The sequence below is a fragment of the Rhinolophus sinicus genome, chromosome 5 (genome assembly GCF_057876585.1).
Source record: "Rhinolophus sinicus isolate RSI-liver-muscle chromosome 5, RSI-T2T, whole genome shotgun sequence".
Classification (NCBI taxonomy): Eukaryota; Metazoa; Chordata; class Mammalia; order Chiroptera; family Rhinolophidae; genus Rhinolophus; species Rhinolophus sinicus.
In genome coordinates, this window is record NC_142505.1 from 874,095 (window position 1) to 893,850 (window position 19,756).

Here is a 19,756-nt window from a genome sequence, read left to right on the forward strand (position 1 = left end):
AGGCTGGCAGGACGTGGCCCCACATGTGGATCTGAGAGCTGACGGGTCTGGAGAGAAAGCAGGCTCAGCGCTACCAAGTGCCGTCCGCGGGTTCCATGGATGTGTCTTATTTAGCTCGTCGTACTGCGAGCAGAGGTCTAATTATCTTCAACTGAGAGTTACTGTGATTTTGTCCTTTCCTCGTCCCCCTCACCTTTCAGTGTTTCCAAAGGCCACAGCTGAGAAGGGTTCTATGTATGATGAGCTCGCTAGGTCAGTTACCCAGGAAACAGACGTGGAGATGGGTGTGCATGCCAGCGGCTCCCTTGGAATACCTACAGGGCAGTGAAAAATAACCGTGCCAAGGGAAAGGTGTCCCATGCTGTGGTGACAACAAAGCCTGGGAGCCGATCTTGCAGGGACCCTCCCGGATCCAGGCAAGGCAGCTGGGCCCTTGGACCCAACACAGACGGATCCCTGGATGGGGGGAGCGTCTGGCAGAGGCCAGAGTGGGGGAGCCCTCCTTCCCTGAGAGCCGATCTTGAAGGGTCTCATCTGTGAGCAAGTCTTGGCAACTGGGGACATGATGGCCTCTGTCCTAACTGGGATCACCTGTGTGGCACAACGCAGCTTCCACCGAATACATTGCCTGAATTGATAGCTTGATTTATCAATTGAAAATAAAATAAACTTTGAGCAAAATCAGTAGTTAGGGGCAGAAATCCAACTTAAGGTGTTGTGGGGTATTTGTATTTAGCCAGCAAAATCGGCCAGTTTGATCTTTTTTAGGATGCATTTTGTTACAGTTTTCCCACTCTCGTCATTTTTTCCTGAAGATTCATTTTTTCCCCTCTAGTATCATTATCCTTCAGCCTGAAGAAGTTCCTCATATTTTTTATTATAGTCTAGGTGAGCTGACTAATTGTCTTTGTTGTTCCTAGACTTGAAAATGACTTTATTGCTCTTTCATTCCTGAAGGATAGTTTTGCTGGATGTATAACCTGAGTTGGAAGTGTTTATGGTTTTGTTTTTCCTGTCACCACAGTGAAGATGATGTTTCACTGACTATCGTTCTTGATGGATTTTGGTGAGAAAGCCAGTCATTAAAATTGTTGTCCTCCTCTGTGAAGTGGTTTTGTCTGTTTGTTTGTGATATTTTTGGATTTTGCAGTTTTACTATTATTTTTCTGTGTATGATTTTCTTAGAATTTATCCTATTTGAAATTGAATTTCTAGATCCTATAAATTTATGCGTCCCACTAAATTTAGGCTATTTTCAAATGCTATTTCTTCAAATGCATCGCTGCCCTAGTCTCCTTATCTTCTCCTCATGGGGTAGCAGTGCAGCTCATTTGAGATCTTTTAAGGTTGTTCCTAAGTCTTTTCAATTTTTGTCAGTCATTTGTTTTTTTCCTGTTCTTGAGCTTGAGTAATTTCTAGTGAGTTATCTTCAAGTTCATTGACGCCTTCCCTGTTTATATATATTCTGTTACCAGCCCATCCAGTGAATTTTTATGTGAAATATTGTACTTTTCAGTTTTAAAATTTTCACTTTGTTATTTTTTTATAATTTTATTTCTCTACTGGTATTTCCTATTTTTATATTTATTTCAGGTATATTTGTTATAAAAGTTACAACTAATAGTAATAGCTATAATAGCTGTTGTAAAGTCCTTTCTGATAATTCCAAAATCTGGGTTGGGTTATCTTGGGCTTGGCATTTGTTGATTGTCTTTTCCTTAAAAATGGGTCACCTTCCCTGTATCTTTTTAAGTCAATTAATTTTGTGTTGTGTGCTGCTCATTAATAACATTATGTTTTATAGATTCTAGTTTCTATTCTAATTCGGGAATGTGGATGGTTTTGCTTTAGGAGGCAGTCAGTTTGGTTATGTTTAGATGGACAGCTCTGTCGTGTTATTTATGGGGGGTGGTTTAAATTTCACTTCAGTTCTTTCAGCTTTTGCTGTGCTGGTTTGGGTATGTTTTGCACATACATTTTTTCCGAGGTAAAGCTGAGCCTCATCTAATCAGAGCATCCTGCTTTAATCTCAGTGAGGTTCACTCACAAGTTGCATCTTTCCTTATCATTGAGCAATACCGATTAAAATTGACATATCGCAACTAAAGATTTTGAATGTCAGTGAACCAAAGCCACCTTAGGAAAACCTTGCCCATTCTAGACCTATCAGAGAGGATGATACAGTAACATTTTTTTTTTTTTTTTGAAAGCTGATCCAGTAACTCATATCAAATTTACTTTTGAAGAGCTATAAAGAAATTGTGCTTCTGGCAATGACTAACTAGAAGGCTTTAGAACAGCCTTTTTGCTGAGAACAACTAAATAAGCTAGAAATATAAATATAGTTAGAAAAATATGAGTTTTAAAGTAGAAAAAATGATACCAATGCTTTGAGAACATAAAGAACCAAGAGCTAGAAAATGAAGAATACCAAAGTTCTTTCATTATCCGGAGCCACTTTTCCATTAAAATTAACGTTCAACCAAAGTACTAAATTAAATCCATGGGAAAGGAAAGTCTTTTTTAACAAATAATGCTGGATCAATTCCATATACCACTTCATACACCAAAATTAAACTAATCCATGATAGTTCAAAGGCGTGTATGTAAAATCTTCAACCGTAAATCTTCTGTAAGAAGACATAGGAAAATGTCTCTGCCATGTTGAGTAGGCAAATATTTATTGGACAAAACACAAAAGCTTTAGTCATTATAAAAACTGATAATTTCAACTTTATTTATGTTAAAAAGGAAACTTCTGTTTATCAAATAAATCATTAAGAAAATGAATAAACAAGGCACAGATTGAAACAAAATATTTGTAATGCATATATCTGAAAGGTCTTTTATCTAGAATTGTATAAAGAACTTGTACAAATCAATGTTGTAAAGACAAACAACCCAATAAAAAGGGTAAAACTTTTAAACAGATACTTCCCAAGAGAAGACATAAGAATGACCAACAGGACAAGCATGTAAAAAAACTGGGTAATATCATTAATCGTCTGAGAAATACCAATTAAAGTCACATGATACATCATTTTATACCCACTAGAGTTGGTAAAATTAAGAATGATGATACTAATTGTTGGCAAGGATGTGTAACTATTGTAACTCTCATGCGTGCTGGCAGAATGTCAGATATCCAAATACTTTGAATAAGAGCTTGGTAGTTTCGTATGAAGTTAAACATATGTTCTCTCACACAAAAAACCGTATTAAAATTGCACTGATGGTAACCACTTTGAGCACCTCTTGTAATTGCATAAGTCAAACGTGACTTGTATTCATCTTTTGTTATCAGTATATATTCAGCATTACAATTTTAATACAGTTTTTTCCTTTTTTAAAATGTGTATACATTTTTGGGGGGCACCGTCTGTATTCTAGATTGACCCAAGGTGTTGTACAAAGCTAGACATATACTCTAGGTATTGACGTAAAACCTGTGTCCACAAAAATATTTGTAAAAATGTGCATCTCAGCTCATCAAAATAGCCCCTAATTTAAAACTCAAGTGCTCATTAACTTGAGACTGGGGTACACAATTTATGGTATATAAATATGGTGGAATTTAATATAAATAGGGTGAAATTAAATGTCAATATAAATATAGAGATAAAGTGCTTGACAGTGGAAAGGAAACAGCAGGTCCTCGTATTCCGTCTCCATTTCCACGATCAGCACTTCTTTTACGCCCGTTCAGCTGTTTTCTTCACTGACGTTGACCGTCCTCCCAGAATAAAGCCACAGATCTTCAGCCTATTGAAACTTTTTTCTTCTCTCCCATGCGCACTCTGCACACACTTCCCACAGCTCGCCGCGGTCGTCACCTCATCATCTGCTGCAGATTCTGTGCACGCACGCTGGCTTCTGTGTTTGCTGCCACAACTTCCCGTCAACTCCCAAATGCTACGTTCCCGCGAGGCCAATACCTTTTAGATCCCTTTCAGCTTCTATGAAATACACTGACCTTTCTGACTGTACGTTAAACAGCTTAACATATACATTATAGATATGTTTAACGTGCGTCAAGGACAGAAACAGGCTCTACAGAAGTCTCAGTTATGGAGATCATTATCCAGTTCATTTATACATAAGATTCACTCATAAGAAGCCACTCTTGCCTCAGATTGTCGCTGAAATCCAATTTTGTTGTGTGGCGCCATCCAGCAGTTTCAGTGTGATTGTGGCTTTGTGAGAAGTAAGTCCCCTGATTAGGAAGATGGTTTACTTTGGCGTCTATATTATCCAGCCACTTTTCCTTTGAAACTCCAGTTTTAAACAATGACAACATTATGGGATTCTGAAAAATCGAGTATTTTCCTTTTGTAGGTTGTTTTCATGTACATATTTTGTCTGGGAACGATAATCTCAGACTTAATATGTGCATTTACAGACAAATGCAAATGTAATTGGCAAACAAATGTAAAGTTTGGTTACATAAAATACAGCAGCCATAATGTAATTAGTATCTGTGTACTGGGCACAGTGTGGACAATTTTTATGTTATTTTATAGTGATTGTAATTTTCACTGCAAATCTCTACAGAACATAAACTCCGTGCTGTATTCCCTTTTGCATATGAGCAAAGTGAGGTCTTGGGGAGTTAAAACGGGCGGAACAAGACGTAAGTGCTGTTTGCTGCTTGGCTGTTCAGTGCGTTCCTGGTGGACAGGTACCTGCTCAGGGGTTCAGCTGCCCTAAGCCCCACCTGTCCGTCCTGGGAGGGTAAGGCTCAGGGGGTGGTTGGAAAGCTGTGATCTGATAAGTGTTGGAGCAATTTGTTACTAAGGCAAAGCCTGTGAAATAAATACCGACATATCGGACACGCTGGCTCATGGCAGAGGTTGTATCAGTGGACGAATAGTTTTACTGGAGTGTTTAGCTTTCCTCGCACGTAAAACTGTAGTTCTCACGTTTTGCTAAATCCGTCCTCACCCAAAAGTCACGGTCATGCGTGGAAGCAGCCGCCCCTGGCTACTTCCTGTTTAATGCTGGCCACCTGTCCCGGGTCCTGGCTGTCACACATCCCACTCCGCGCTTAGGGAGTCCCCTCCCTCTTCTGGGTTCTTCCTCCTCCCTCCTCAAGTGTCAAAAGGTCCCTGTCAAGTATCACATACCCCAAATTCTCAAGTCTGATAAACGTATCATAATGGAGTTTATTATGTTTGGGTCAATTGTTAAAATGCCTTACGTTTGTGAATATCTTCTTGCAAGTGACAGTAACCCATCTCTAAGTGGCGTAAGTAAAAAGTGCATGTGTTAATTCAACAGCTGAATTAACAACAGTTGGGTAGCGCTTCACTCCGTGTCTCAGTGACGCCACGGGGGCTTGTCCTGCAGGCTCCTGACTGCTCTGACCCCCTTGCCCCCCATCCCCGGGCCCACGCGCAGCCGCGGGCTTCCTGGGCCCCGCTCGCACCCTCCCTGCAAAGGGATCAGCCCTTCCAACCCCCGCCGTCCCTCCGCGGTGACTCCAGTGGTTTGTAGGTCGGTGTCATCTGCCTGCAGGGACAGGGCGCCGCCTGGTGGTGACCCGGTGTCTTTGGCTGGGGCCGAGTGGGGAGCCGATGTGTGCCCAGCACACTCGTGCACTTCCACGCAAGTCCGGAGGCGGTGGTGTGAACGCGGGCGGTGAAGATGAGTGAGAGCCTCTCCGCGTTCTCGCAGGCGCTGCCCTGCAGAGTGGGAGCTGCCAGCGCAGGACCCAGCCGGGGCCACGCTGCTCCAAGCTCGCCCTGGGTGCCCTGGGTGCCCTGGGTGCCCTGTCCTCACGGGCACCTTGCCCAGACCCGGGCTTCTCAGGGGCACCGCCGCCTGCTCTCCGTGTCCGCGCTTTCGTTCTGCGTGGGGTGGACGCTTCTGACACATTTTCAGATGCGCGTCTTTACTCTTGAATGTATTGAAAGTACGAGAACGCTAAGGTCCGTGTGGCCCGCGGTGACACCTCACGGCGCACCATGAAGCAGGCTGCCTGGCTTACCTGGCAGCGGCCCCGCCTGAGGCCTGGGAGGTGAGCCGGCGCCCCGTGTGCCCGCAGCACCTGCGGGAAGCGGTCGGGGTCCCCTGCGCCGCCTGCCCTGGCTGTGGATGAGACAGGAGGTGATGTGTGCACAGCAGTTAGCACGACCCCAGACACAGAGAAACGCTCAGTGATTGATCGCTCTCAGTGCAGTGTCCTCGCTAAGATGGGAAACCACTCAGTCACTTACGAGTTAAGAGCTTTAAGATAATCATTTTGTTATTGCAGTTGTTCTTTAGCTCAAAATTAAAGCTGAGCGTAGGCCAGCTGTTTGCTGCTTTCTCTCCTCACATGTGTCATGATGCTTTGTCCACAGCCTGGGGTTTGGGTGAGTTTCCTCGGGTATTTGGTCACGTAGCAACTGGACTGCAGTGCGTGTCTGAAATGGGTCCCAACCACCAGCGGATCTGTTGTGTGACAAGAGCACAGTTGGCAGTAAATGGGCAACCGTCCTCCTGAAAACAGAACTACGGTTTCAATCTAACAATAACACTTCCACATTATAGTCGTCCTCGGGGAATCCTGAAAAAGAACATCAAGCCTTCTGTGGCGCAGCCTGCATTCTGTGGGTGCGATACGTAGCAGCCCTGCTCACAACAGCCAGATACTGGAGAGGGATAATATGGGGTGTCTGGGGCGCTCAGGGGGTACACCTCGAAACCATGTTTAGAAAGAGCTGTACAACAATCTTTTCTTTCTAAACGTGAAGTGTTTGGTTTGAACCCCGTGATGCGTGTATCTCACTGTGTTCCTAACGGACTGTGGCGCTCAGGCCACCGAGGCCCCTGGGGGCCTGCCCTCCTCAGTCCTGGAACCTCTTCAGCCATTGTGCTCTGATGGGAAGTTTAGCACCGCTTTCCACCGCATTCACAGCCGCAGACGATTAATAGGTTCTGTTCCATGGTCAGCTGCCTTTGGAATGATGGTTCTCAGGCTTTGATATGCCCTCAGGTCACCTAGGAGCCAGAACACAGGGAGGACCTTGACCCTGCACTTCTAACAGCGCCCAGCTCTGGGGTCTGCACGCCACACTCCGAGGAGCGCTGCCCATGGAACTTTCTTTCTGTGACGCTGTACCTGTGCTGAGAGGCAGCTGCCAGCCACGTGTGACTGTGAAGTCCTCGGACGTAGTTAGTGTGAGTTAGCCATGGCGTTTTCAGCTGTCTTACATGTCAGTTTAAATAGCCACATGTGGCCATGTTATCCTCTGGGACAGCACAGCTCCAGGGTCCATGAGCACAATGTCGCTGGCAGCCCTGCCAGTGTCCTTACCCGTCAGAGCACTCCAAGGCAGTCCTGTCCTTTGCGGAAAGCAAAGGCACCGCTCATCTACATGGCTGCACGTGGCCTGGCAGCTGCCACCTGTCTGACCTCTTCTCTGTCGGCCCCCTCCCCACGTGACCTATGACATCACCTCCCTCAGCCTGAAGCACACCCCTTCACCCCTCTTCTGGAGTTAATTTTTATTTGGTTTGGGTTTTAGTTCCGAGACACTCTCCTTGAAATGCGTGGTAGGGCCAGGCGGCCATGTTTCAGACTTGCTGCTCTGTAGCCCTTGACCCTCTGAGACCCCATGATGATTCCTGTGCCTCAGAAGGAGGCCAGGCAGCGAAAGACACTGGGTGTAGCTGACTGTGCTCCCTTCTTTGGGTCCAGTTCACACGGTCACAAACATGGTGTCACAGCCCAGGACATGTGACACTCTCCTTACCAACTGGGAGGTGACAGGTGTTGGGAGGCCTCAGTTTTCTCATCTGTAAGATGGGGAGCATTGTAATAACACCTGTTTCATGGGCGGTGACAAGGAGCAAGACATTTAAAGCTTTGGATGGTGATGACCTGTAGGTTCTGTGTTAGTGTCCATCCGTTTGTGTTCCTGAGTGCATGTCTGTGTGAGATGCTCTTCACAGCGAAGATCTTGACCTTTGCAGAACACGTAGTACAGGGAGGGGGGATAGGACAGCACACAATAAACACAATATGTCAGGAATTTATAATAACAACACGCAACAGTCAGGAAGTAATACAGTGTGCTAGGAGATAACAAATGGACTGTGGAGAAGAAAAAGTTCAATAAAAGAGCTGACTCGGGGCGCACCGCTGGGAAGGAAGAGAGATGTGTGAGATGGATGCATTTAGTTCTCACACAGGCCTCGACCTACTTACCGTTATTCCCAAAGCACCGAGGCTGCAGCAGCTTCCCCAGATCGCATGGCCAGTATGTGAAGCTCGACTCCAGAGGCCGTGGTCACAGCCACCTGCTGAGTCCTGGTGTGTGTCACAGAGACATGCCATTTGGGGAGATGGTGTGATTAGCCGTGTACACTGGGACAGTGGCATTCGAAACCAAGGGACAACGAGTGCAGAGACATTGAGGTGTCACCACCATAGCCTGTCAGAGGAAGAGCAACAAGTCTGTTGTGACCAGAGTCAAGTTCAGGAGCAGGTGCTCGGGTTACACAGAGTGACAAATGCAATTCATGGAGATCGTGGGACCATGCTGAAGTGGCACAGGGGCTTATTGAAAGATTCGTCTAACAAATGATTATCATAGGAAAACATTCACATACAATAAGTGAAAAAACCAAGGCACACAATCACATAAATGGTGTAATTGTAGAAAATCATGTCTGGAGAGCGAGAAACACAACAGCATGCTGACATGCTGTTTGGAACATAGCTGGCTCTCATTTCCTCTTTGTACCTTTTGAAAATTTCTAAATTATATAAAATGAGTATTTATCACATTTGTAGTCAAAGAAATAGAATATTGTTTTGTAAAATACAGGCAGTAGCTAAGCAACGAGAAGTGAAATATTAACATCTGATAATAGAATTATCACACACTTGGAGGCTTCAGGCAGCCTTTGCACACTAGCGACAGCCACCAAGGAACACTCAGCACTGCACCCAGGCAAGCTGATGAGCTACCAGAAAGGACCGCCCTTTACTCGGTTGTGGAGCAGACACTTCACCTGCATTACCAAGGAGCAGAGATTTCTTCAGGCTTGACTTCAGGACAGACACACTTTATTCCTTCTGATCTCAGAGCTTCTTGTGCGTCTTATTTATAAACCTGGGATTAAACTTGCTCATTATACATTTAGTAGAGTTTTAGATAGTCTCTTATGTTTTATGTGAAGTTTGGAAGATTAAAAATTTAGTCTAAAATTGAGAAAATATTTCGTCCTGCAGGAAAAATGTTATAATTCTACTATATCTTTGATATGTTGACTTGATTTTCAGCCTTTTTGGCTTAAGTCTGTCTGGCTCCAGGCTTCTCCTTTGTCAGGAAGATGACTGGGAGCCTGACTTTCCCCTGGTCTAGGAAAAGACTTGGAAGGGACAGTGACATAATTCTCCGGTCACTCTTCCAGTTCATTCTGATTGGTCCCTCTAAATTCATGTGTCCATAACTGAATCAAATCACAGTGACAAGAGAAGTGACAAGATGATTCACTGCAGCCTTCTGTCCTAACTGGTTGGAGTGAGGGCATCTCCTAACTGGTTGGAGTGAGGGCATCTCGGGGAAAAATGCTGGGGGGGGGGGGTAAACATCAAACATGCATGGTGTAAACATTGTTAGCAAAGCCTTTTGTACACATAATCATTCTTTTTTTTATTATTAAAGTTTATTGGGGTGACAATGGTTAGTAATGTTACATAGTTTTCTAGTGCACAATTCTGTAATCCATCATCTATATATTGTGTGTTCACCTCCCAGAATCACTTCTCCTTCCATCATCATAGATTTGATCCCTTTTACCCTCAACTACTATCCCCCTCCCCGCTTACCCTCTGGTAACCACTAAACTATTGTCTGTGTCTATGAGTTTTTGTTGTTTGTTTGTCTTCTTCCTTTGTTGCCTTAAGTTTTATATCCCACGTATCAGTGGAATCATATGGTTCTTGACTTTTTCTGTCTGACTTATTTCACTTAGCATAATAATCTCAAGCTCCATCCATGTTGTCACAAATGGTCCTATATCATCTCTTCTTACCGCCGAATAGTATTCCATTGTGTATATATACCACAACTTCTGTATCCACTCATCTGTCAAAGGACACTTTGGTTGTTTCCATGTGTTGGCCACCGTAAATAAAGCTGCAGTGAACATTGGATCACATATATTGATGGATAAATGTTTTCAGATTTTTCGGGTAGATACCCAAGACAGGGATTGCTGGGTCATATGTAACTCTAGTCTTAATTTTTGGAAGAACCTCCACAGTGGCAATTTTTTGAGGTTGCTTGTTAGGCAGCAAAAACTACTACACTAACCAAGGATGTACGTGTAATAGTTTTTGCTGCCTACCGAGCAACCTCAAAAATCGCGTTATCTTATAACAGCAAGTATTTCTCTTGCTCTCGAGTCTGAGGGTAAGCTCTAAGTAGCCAGTCGCCACGCGAGGCATGGTTCTCTAACAGCAAATGGCAAGAGAACAAATAAAGGGGAGCAGAAGATGAAGTTCCTCTAACGCCCTCACTTGTAGCTAAGACGCTATCACTATAGCCTGTCATCTGTTGGACAGAGCCAGTCACTGGCTGAACCCAGCATCAGCTGAGTGAGGAAACAGACTCATCACACATCAGTGGGAGGCAATGAGAATCATGTGACAGTGGGCCTAGCAGCTGTACTTCTAATTACAGGCCAGGAATGAAGAATTGGGAGCAATGGGCCAGTTGTCCAGAGGACCTTCCTGCTGACCTGATGACCACCAGCTGTCAGAGGATTTCTCCCCGGTTCAAGCCTGAGTTTAGTATGAACAGGTACAGTTCTTCATTGTTCCGCTTGTGTTCACATTAAATTGCACACTAATATCTGTATGTAATTTGTTGTATGATAATAGGTAAGCAACCAACGCAATAACAAAGTTGATTCATGTTTAAAATTATTGTTGACACTTTCCATATTACAGCTTTTGAGGCCCAAACTCTGTTGAAGTCTCTATAGTTCTGGAAGAAATCTGATGTGAATTTCCAGTTTCCAGTTGAGTTTTTTATACTCCTTTTGATTTATTCCCTTGCAGTATTGTCTGAAACCCACCAAAGGAAGTTAGGTCAAATTACCATTAATTCTGAGTACACTGGGGTTTGATCGGTCAGTGTCATAACTTTTCTATGAGCTAAGTGTACTTTTATGCAGTAATTTGGTAAATCGTCTCAGTGGATCAGGGCCAATCGCCCACCTTTGTTCTGCCTGATGGATAATAGATTCTGGTGAGCGATGAGGTATCAGTTACACAGCTGCGGCTTCTCTGACCAGTGCCTTCTCAATTACACGTGTCTCTCTCTTCATGGATAAATTGGCACCACACCTCATATAGGTCTTTGCTGAGCTGTTTTGTGTAGTTCCAGCCTCTGGTCCAGGGTGTGTGTGTGCAAAGTTAGTTATGCATGTGTCAGGCCATCTCTGAGCAGGGGGCCAACGTTTGCTAAAAGGCGTACATGGGGATATTGACCTGACACATTGTTTGTGTTCTTTCACGCATCCCTGTGCGATCCTTCCTTCCAGGCGCCCTTCCATCTGTGACAGTTGAAGGATTATGTTTCATGACTTGCAAGCAGCACTTGCCCGTGTGTGATCGGCATGCTGGGAACGTTGGTGACTGTCACTAGCCGCAGCGCCCCTGTGCCTCAGTGGGGTTCCTTCAACATGGGATCTCGCAGCCTGGGCTCTGGACATTCTGGGCCAGAAAATGCTTTGTTGGGGCTTTTGTGCATTGAGGGGTGGGAGGGTGTAACAGCATCCTGGCTTCCAGCCACTAGATGCCATTAGCACATTCCCAGCAGCTTGTGGCAACCAATATTGTCCCCAGACATTTCCAAATGTCCCCAGGGGGCAAGATTGCCCCCACCGAGTCTTGTTGCTTTAGAGATATTTCTGATGAATCGTGATATGTATTATTGCCCCCCTATCCCTCCAACTTGCCAATCTTACCTATAATTGTTGGCCTGAAGATTGACAAAGGAACAAAGGAAATGAGGCTAGTATGTCTCATACCACATACACCGATGAACTTGGGCAGTAATGAATTTACAGGTTAGAAAAATGCGTTTATATCCTTTCACTCCGGTTTTTCATGTAGAGCTTTGTGGGGTAGTGAGGCTCTGGTCTGCCAGCTCCCGTTTCCTTTCATTAGAGATGCCCCCACTTCTCTATTATTGTGTTATTATTGTTCCCTTAATGGTTATTAATGTGAAATACTGCGTGTATCCATTTTCTTTGCTGTGCAAAATACTTTAGAACAGATGTTGCACGTGAACTGTATCACGTCTAGGAAAACTTGCTCTGAGTCAGCAGTTTCTGTAAGTTCGGAGGCTCTGGGGAGCAAGACTCCTACATTTGGGAGAAAATAATTTGGGGTAATTAAACTTAGTTATTAAATGATCTCACTCTAATGTGCCCTTTGGCACTGAGCAAAGACGATGTTTCAAGATGGCGTTTTCTGCGGGAATACTTTGGCTTCTGTGTTCACAGTAGAATCTAAAAGGATTTGGTGAGGCTTTCTTTCTGGGCTCTCAGACTTAAGTTTTAGGGAAAGATCTGAGGTAGGGAGAAGACATGGGTTTTGGCTAACTGGGACTGCGTTCCCATTGTAACCCAGCCTTCTCGTTGGTGACTTTGGCCAAGGTGCTGACCTGAATTGGTTCCCTTACCTGTGATGCAGGCCATACCTTGGATGGAGGTGGGAAGGTGAGCACATCCTGAGAGGGTTGGCGGCACTGACTGCATTTCCTCTTCCCATTCTTTACACTTAGCCCCAGCCGCCGTTGGTCCTGCTCTCAGAGGCGATAGCAGCCTACTCACTGATACAAGGTGTGATCAAACAATACAGTGAGTGTTTAAATAAAAAAGTTTACTACAGTAAAAGACACACTGCCATTAATCCCCTTCAAAATACCCCCCTCACTTTGAACACACTTGTCCCATCATTCTTGCCACTTTTTGAAGCGGTTCTGGACGTCCTCTTTCGTGAGTGTCTTTATTTCATCCTCCATCATAACCATGCTCTGTGTCACACATCACTTCTGGTGTGGCGATTTCTGTCAAATAAAAATTATGGTGCGTCCTCATTTTCTTTATTCACCGGATCTGGCACTGTGTGACTTCTGGCTCTTCCCCAAAGTCAAAATGATTCAGAACATGGAAGCAGCCACGACAGTGCAGCTAAAGACACTCACAAAAGAGGACTTCCAGAACTGCTTCAGAAAGTGGCAAGAATAATGGAATAAGTGTGTTCGAAGAGAGGGGAAGTATTCTGAGGGGAATTAATGGCAATGTGTCCTTTATTGTAATAAAGGTTTGGTGTTTTTTTAAACATTCACCGCATTTCCTGATCACACCTCGTGTATTCACACAGAAGCTACACACGGATGTTCACAGTGGTTTTCTTCCCAGCAGTCAAAACCCGGTGACAGCCGCGTGCTTCCCAAGTGGATGAGAAGCAAGGCTGGTATGTGTCTGTGACGGGATGGGTTCCCAGAGAACTGTGCTTCGTTACATAGCAGTGCCCACAGACGACATCCTTTATGAGCCGTTTATATGTCATTACTGAAAGATGCTATGATAGCGATGGAGGAGGCAACAGTGTGTGCCGGTGGTTAAGGATGCTGAGCTGGCCGGGCTGTGGGAGGCACGCAGATGTGGTTACACATGAGGGAACCTCTTGTGGGTGAAAATGCCAGGTATCGCGACTGTATCAGTGTCAAGCCGGGTTGTGATGCCGTGCTATTGTAAGATATTGCCGTCGGGGAAATTGAGGAAAGGGAACATGGGATCAATTTGTATGAATTGTTACAACTGCACATGTACTTAAAATTATTACAAATAAAGCGTTGAGTTAAAGATTTCGACCTCGTCCACGACAGCATTGTGGTTGGATCGCTATGGGAATGTAGGCGAGGGCATCGTGCCTGTTTTGGGGACCAGAACACCAGGGAAGGCATCAGGTGAGGGTGACTTTTGAGTTGGGTCTTGAAGGCAGAATAAATATCACTTAGAGGGACAGGGAGGAAGGTTCTGCCAAGCTGGGACAACGTCAGAGTCAGCGCTACTGGGGACACGCGGCACACGCGCCGGGCCATGCTGCCATTCTCGTCTTCTGGCCACAGAGAAGCTTTGCGCACATAATCGGGGGCAGAAAATGTCTGTGGGTGAGCAGACAAGAAGAGCTTCGTCTTGGAAAGTACGAGTTAGTCTGGTATTTCAAAGGCAGTGTTTACTGTTGATTGAGCTTCATTTAATCGACTGAGACAACTGAAAATACACTGACCTTTCCTCACATACTCATAAGCTATGAGAGCCCAACGCAGGTTAGTTAGTTGCTCATTAAATGTTCGCTAAGATTGAGAGAATGCGTTAAAACCACATAAACATAAAAGGTTTGTCAAAGTGCATGGATGAAGTAAGACATTATCACTGTAGACATTTAAAAATGATGTCTGCAATCGGCAACTTCTTGATAATTGACAGGCTGCTCAGGCACCAGGAATAAAGAGCTAGTACATTGATTTTGATTGGGGGGAATTCAGAAATGAGAAGAGTCTGTCCTAGGAGTTAGTAATAGAACTCAGTGTCTCAATTCCAATAATTGAGCCAACTGGCAGTAGCCCCTCTGAAAGGAAAAATGTCCTCGAAAGTTTTCACTGAAATTTATGCAAAATAATGCAAGTAATGCACTGAATTCAGTTCTGTCATGTAGCAGAGAAATAATAGACAAAATCATAAAATCACAGTAGTAACCGTGTTCATCCCTGAGTGTTTGTATTATGATTTCCAGTGCGTTTAATAATTTTCTATAAATTTGTGCTAATGGTTGTCAAGTTTGCAGTGGTCTAATACTCTAGAAATGTCACAGTCACCATATAATTGGAAAAAAGATGATGGTGTTGGTGGTGGCCTTTTCTCTAAGTTGAATGTCTGTTTCTCTCTTTGCATCAATCATGGGACTCGTGAAAAGTGGGGAGAAGAAGGAGACGCTAAAAATCTCCTGAAACGTTGTTAGCGCAAAGGTTTTTCTGATTTCTTTATATCCCTGACGAGCCTAGATGGTTGGTACTGGGGAAAGAGTCGGGGTCTGGCTGGGAAAATGAATGGTTTTTATACGTGTGGGGAGACATTCAATTAGGTCAGGTAACATGGCGACTGATAAAAGGATTCTCTATATGTGAATATCCATTATGCGTTTTTCTTTGAGCCCTTTCCGTCTCCATTCTTATTTTTAAAAGATATACAGTAAGTGATCGTTTTATCTTCTGACTCTGGTTCTAATCTTCCATAACCTTCCCCGCATCTCATTTCCAACCACCAAATCACCACAAGCCACCAGAAAAAATAAAAGGAAGTGAGACTTCGTTATCACTGTCCCAGGAGGGAGCTGGTTATCACAAGTTCTTGTCTTTTTATTCCACCACTAGTTATTTAAAGTTTCTGTTGGAAGCAGGGCGATTACTTTGTTCTAGGATCTCCCCTAAGACAAAGACCCTGGTAACCATAGCAGCACAGCCATTTGCTCTCTGGAATCCACAACAATATGTGCCTAGAAATGCTCAGCGCAGCCTCTCCCAGGGCAAGCCTCACTGTGAAGAGTGACAAACTGAAACAATACCTGCTTCTGTTGCCATGGAAACAGGCCTCCCGTCTGAGTGGTCCCGTCCCAGGATGCACTATCCAGAGCTTTGCAGAGATATGCATGCGGGTCTGTACCACAGACTGGTTACCCCGCCCTCACCCCCACCCCAGACTGCACTGCAGAGGTGGCTGCTGGGAAGCTCAGGACGGCCAGGCCACCAGTGACCAGGCTCCTGCGGCCTGGATGGAAGTCGGAGGTCAAGAGGAGCTTTGTCGGATGACAGCTCCAGAGCCCAGTGCGAGACGTCCCTCAGCAGTTACAGGCGCACCTCTTGGAGTGCCAGTAGGGCTGTGTTGTCTGAAGTATACGTGCTCCCGATGCTTTCCACGAATCACAACTTAGGTCATGAAGCACGGGAACAAAAGACGCTTTTCCTCCGCAGAGCCCTTTACACACGATGCACAGGCCTCCTCTGAAAATAAGCAGAAAACACAGACCCTGTAACCCCTTTTCTTTGGGAGCCTTTTGAAGGGAAGGACACAGCTGGACCACACAGGACAGCTGTCTCGGTGAATTAAGTGGCACTTTTATTAGAAAGCGGCTCATCAGAGTCCTGGGTTTGGGAAGTTAGGTCAAACTGGTAACCTGTTATTACTTTTAAAATTAAGATTAAAAAACGGACGTTGAAAATATTTCATGTGTAGTAGATTGTTTCAGGGAGTCTTCAGGGCTGGTCTGTGAGGCGGCACTGTCATCGTCATTCAGCAGGTGACACAGTCCTAGCTCTGAGGAAGTGACCTGGGCAAAGCGACGTCGTCATGTGGACTGAGCCTTGGGCTCACACAGCCTGACGCGACGCCTCCGTCTTTCCTCTTGACCCTCTTACTTTAATCTGCACAACATGTACCCATTAAATATCTTCAGAATTTAACCCCCCTGTAGTTTGGGGCCAAACGAAGTGGATCTGTCTGTCCAGGGGCCACATGTTACGCTCTGCATTTGTCACCGCTGTGTGCTTTGTGCACATAAATGTGTCTAAGAGTCCAGAACTGATGTCATGGCTGGACTCGGAGCCCTTGTGAGGAAGCAGTGATGGAGAAAGCCATAGCACAGCCTTCTGACGGCCACTCAGGCAGGCGCAGCAAGGTCACCGAGTCCAAGATGAGGGGACACGTCCTCTGAAACGTATACAAGGTGCAGTGTGCATAGGTCACCCGGGGTGCCTGCACCCTGCAACGTGCCCGGGGCTCCCCACGACCACAGGCCGTGACATGTGCAGAGAACATAAGCAGGCCGACTGTTAGTGACACAAATGCAGTATTTTATAAACAAGAGTAGAGGAATTCGAAATGGTGAGTTTGAATGCCAGTTACAACGTTTACTCGCCGTATGACCCAACTGCTCTACTCCAAGGTGTTGTTTTTTTATAAATATCATGGGGATAATAATAATCGCTAAAGTTGGCAGGAGGATCAAATATTATACAACAAGCATCTAATGCAGCCCCTGAGCCCCGGACTCAGTAAAAGTTAGGTGACACTTACCCGTGTGTAAGCCAAAGGTCAAGAGTGAGAAGGGATTCTTAGTTTCTTCTTCAATGACAGGAAAACTATGGAGACAGATGTCATTAACAGAGCAGCCTGGCGACATGGTTTAAAAGAGAAACGCACACATATGGCCATGTTACAAGACATTCTGATGTTTTTTCTGAGGCACAACTGGCATCGCATTGACCAGTTTCAGGTGTACAATGTAATGATCCACTATTTATATACATTGCAAAATCATGAGCACAATAGGTCCATTTGACATCTGTCACTATGCAGAGTTACAGAATTGTTTTCCTGATAATGAGAATTTTCAAGAACTGCTCACCCTGCAGCTTTCAAATATGCAACACAGCACAGCGTTGGTAGCTAGAGTCATCATCCCAGGACTTGGGTATTTCATAACTGGACATTTGTTCGTTCCTTTTGACTCTCTTCACCCATCCCCCCCATATCCATGAGCCTGGGTTTAGTTCTGTTTTGTTTTATTTTGTTTTGTTTTTTAGATTCCATAGACAAGTGAAATCACATGGTATTTATGTTTTTCTTTCTGATTTATTTACCTTAGTATAATGCCCTCAAAGTCTATCCATGTTGTAACAAATGGCAAGACTTCATTCTTTTTCCTGGCTGAATAATATTCCGTTGTATATGTACCACCTCTTTATCCATCCATCCATCAATCAATGAACACTTAGGTTGTTTCCATATCTTAGTTATTGCAAGTAATGCTGAAATAAACATGGGAGTGCAGATATCTTTTTGAATTGAAGTGTGTTTCTTTTTGTGTTTTTTTTTTTCCGAATAAATACCCAGAAGTAGAATTACTGGGTCGTATGAAGGCTCTACTTTTAATTTTTTCAGGAACCTCCATACTATTTCCCACAGCAGCTGCACCAATCTGCAATCCCAGCAGCAGTGCACGAGGGTTCCCTTTCTCCACATCCTCGCCACCACGTTTGTTGATTTATTGATGATGGCCATTCTGACAGGAGTGAGGTGATATCTCATTGTGGTTTTTATTTGCGTTTCTCTGATGATTAGTGATGTTGAGCATCTTTTCATGTGTCTGTTGGGCATCTATATGTCTTCTTTGGAAAAAAAATATGTGTTGATACCCTTTGCCCATTTTTAACTGGATTTTTTTCCATTGAGTTGTACGAGTCCTGAGTTGTTGCTGACCGAGGCCTCTGAGTGGACACACACATTTATATCTGTACTTATTTCTATATTTATTGATACATTTATCTTAGATAATAACCCCTTGTTTTATATATATAAACTATGTATACAACTCCTTATTGTATATATAGTTTGTAAGTATTCTTTCCCAGGCTGCCTTTTCATTTTGGTGGAAGATTTTCTTTGCTGTGCAGAACTTTTTATTTTAATGTCATCTCACTGGTTTATTTTTGCTTTTGTTGCCTTGTTTTTGGTGTCAGATCCAAAGTAATCATGACCAAGGCTGATGTCCGGGAACTTGCCCCTTGGTTTGGGTGTTACAGTGAAGTCTGTAATCCGGGCGGAGTTCCTTTTGCGTGTAATGTGAGGCAGTGGTCCAGCCTTACCTTTTGCACGTGTCTGTCCAGCTTTCCCAGCACCATTTATTGAAGAGACCGTCCTTCCCCAATGTATACTGTAGGCTCCTTTGTTGTAAATTAATTGACCCTATAGTTGTGGGTTTATTTCTGGGCTCACTATTCTGTCCCATTGATCTGTGAATGTTTACTATTGTACTCAATATTGGCAACATGCATGATTGAAAGTAAGGAGCCCTTGGGGGTGGCCAGTTAGCCCAGTTGGTTAGAGCGTGGTGCTAATAGCACCAAGGTTGCTGGTTTGATCCCCGCATGGGCCACTGTGAGCTGCGCCCTCCTTCAAAAATAAGATAAATAAAATAAGGTGCCCCTGCCTCTGGACCAGAATTGTATGTTGCCCGACAGAAGCATGAAAGATGATTTAGGAAGATTGAGGCTTGAGGTCCTTTCACTGACCTTTCCTGAAGACGCATGTGCCACTGGTGACACGCACATGGTCCTCAGGGTCTGGTTTCCAGGCACGGCAGTGCCAGCTGCTTCTGCAATCCCGTAGCAGTGCTGCATGCTGCAGGTGACAGGACGCTGCAGAGCAGACGCTGTCACGCAGGCAGTCACACATGTGGATGTGGACTGAGACTTGGTATTGATTAAGTGGCTGGGAAGGAAAGGCAGTGTGGGAGGGAGACGTGGGAGCCGCCGTCACCAGCCTGAAATCCCCAGCTGTTCAGTTAGCAGTTCGGAGGTCGTCTGAAGGCAGTGGGAGAGGCGATGAAAAACGTTTTCCTTAAACACCCCATATGGCACGGAATGATCCTAGAAAATAATCCCCTGTATTCTGTCCCGGTGCCTTGGTTTCCATCCTATTTCCTGCACTTTTTCTGAACATACTCTGATCGCTGCTGCTTTCCAAAAATACTCAACTTTGCTGCCTTTGTGCGATTGTCTATGCTCTTCTGTCACCAAGAGTGCCAACCCTCATAGGGAAAAACGATGTTGTGAAACTGTTCCTTCGCTTTCATGCCAGTGTGGACACCCTGGCTCCTACCCTGAGTGGGAATCTCCTGCCTCCA

General features: G+C 44.7%; 1 protein-coding gene across 9 annotated transcripts in view; it reads left to right on the top strand.

The window, feature by feature from the left end:
• Window positions 1-19,756, top strand: part of LOC141567141 (uncharacterized) — a 178,436-nt gene that overhangs the window by 90,728 nt on the left and 67,952 nt on the right. For 2 of the 9 annotated variants that reach the window (XM_088798097.1, XM_088798098.1), the window contains exon 2: window positions 10,677-10,796. The exons of the other annotated variants lie outside the window; for them this stretch is intronic. In XM_088798097.1, coding sequence (XP_088654223.1) covers window positions 10,677-10,687 — 11 coding nt within the window. In that variant the 3' untranslated portion in view covers window positions 10,688-10,796. The remainder of the gene's footprint in view (window positions 1-10,676; window positions 10,797-19,756) is intronic. 9 annotated transcript variants of the gene reach the window in all.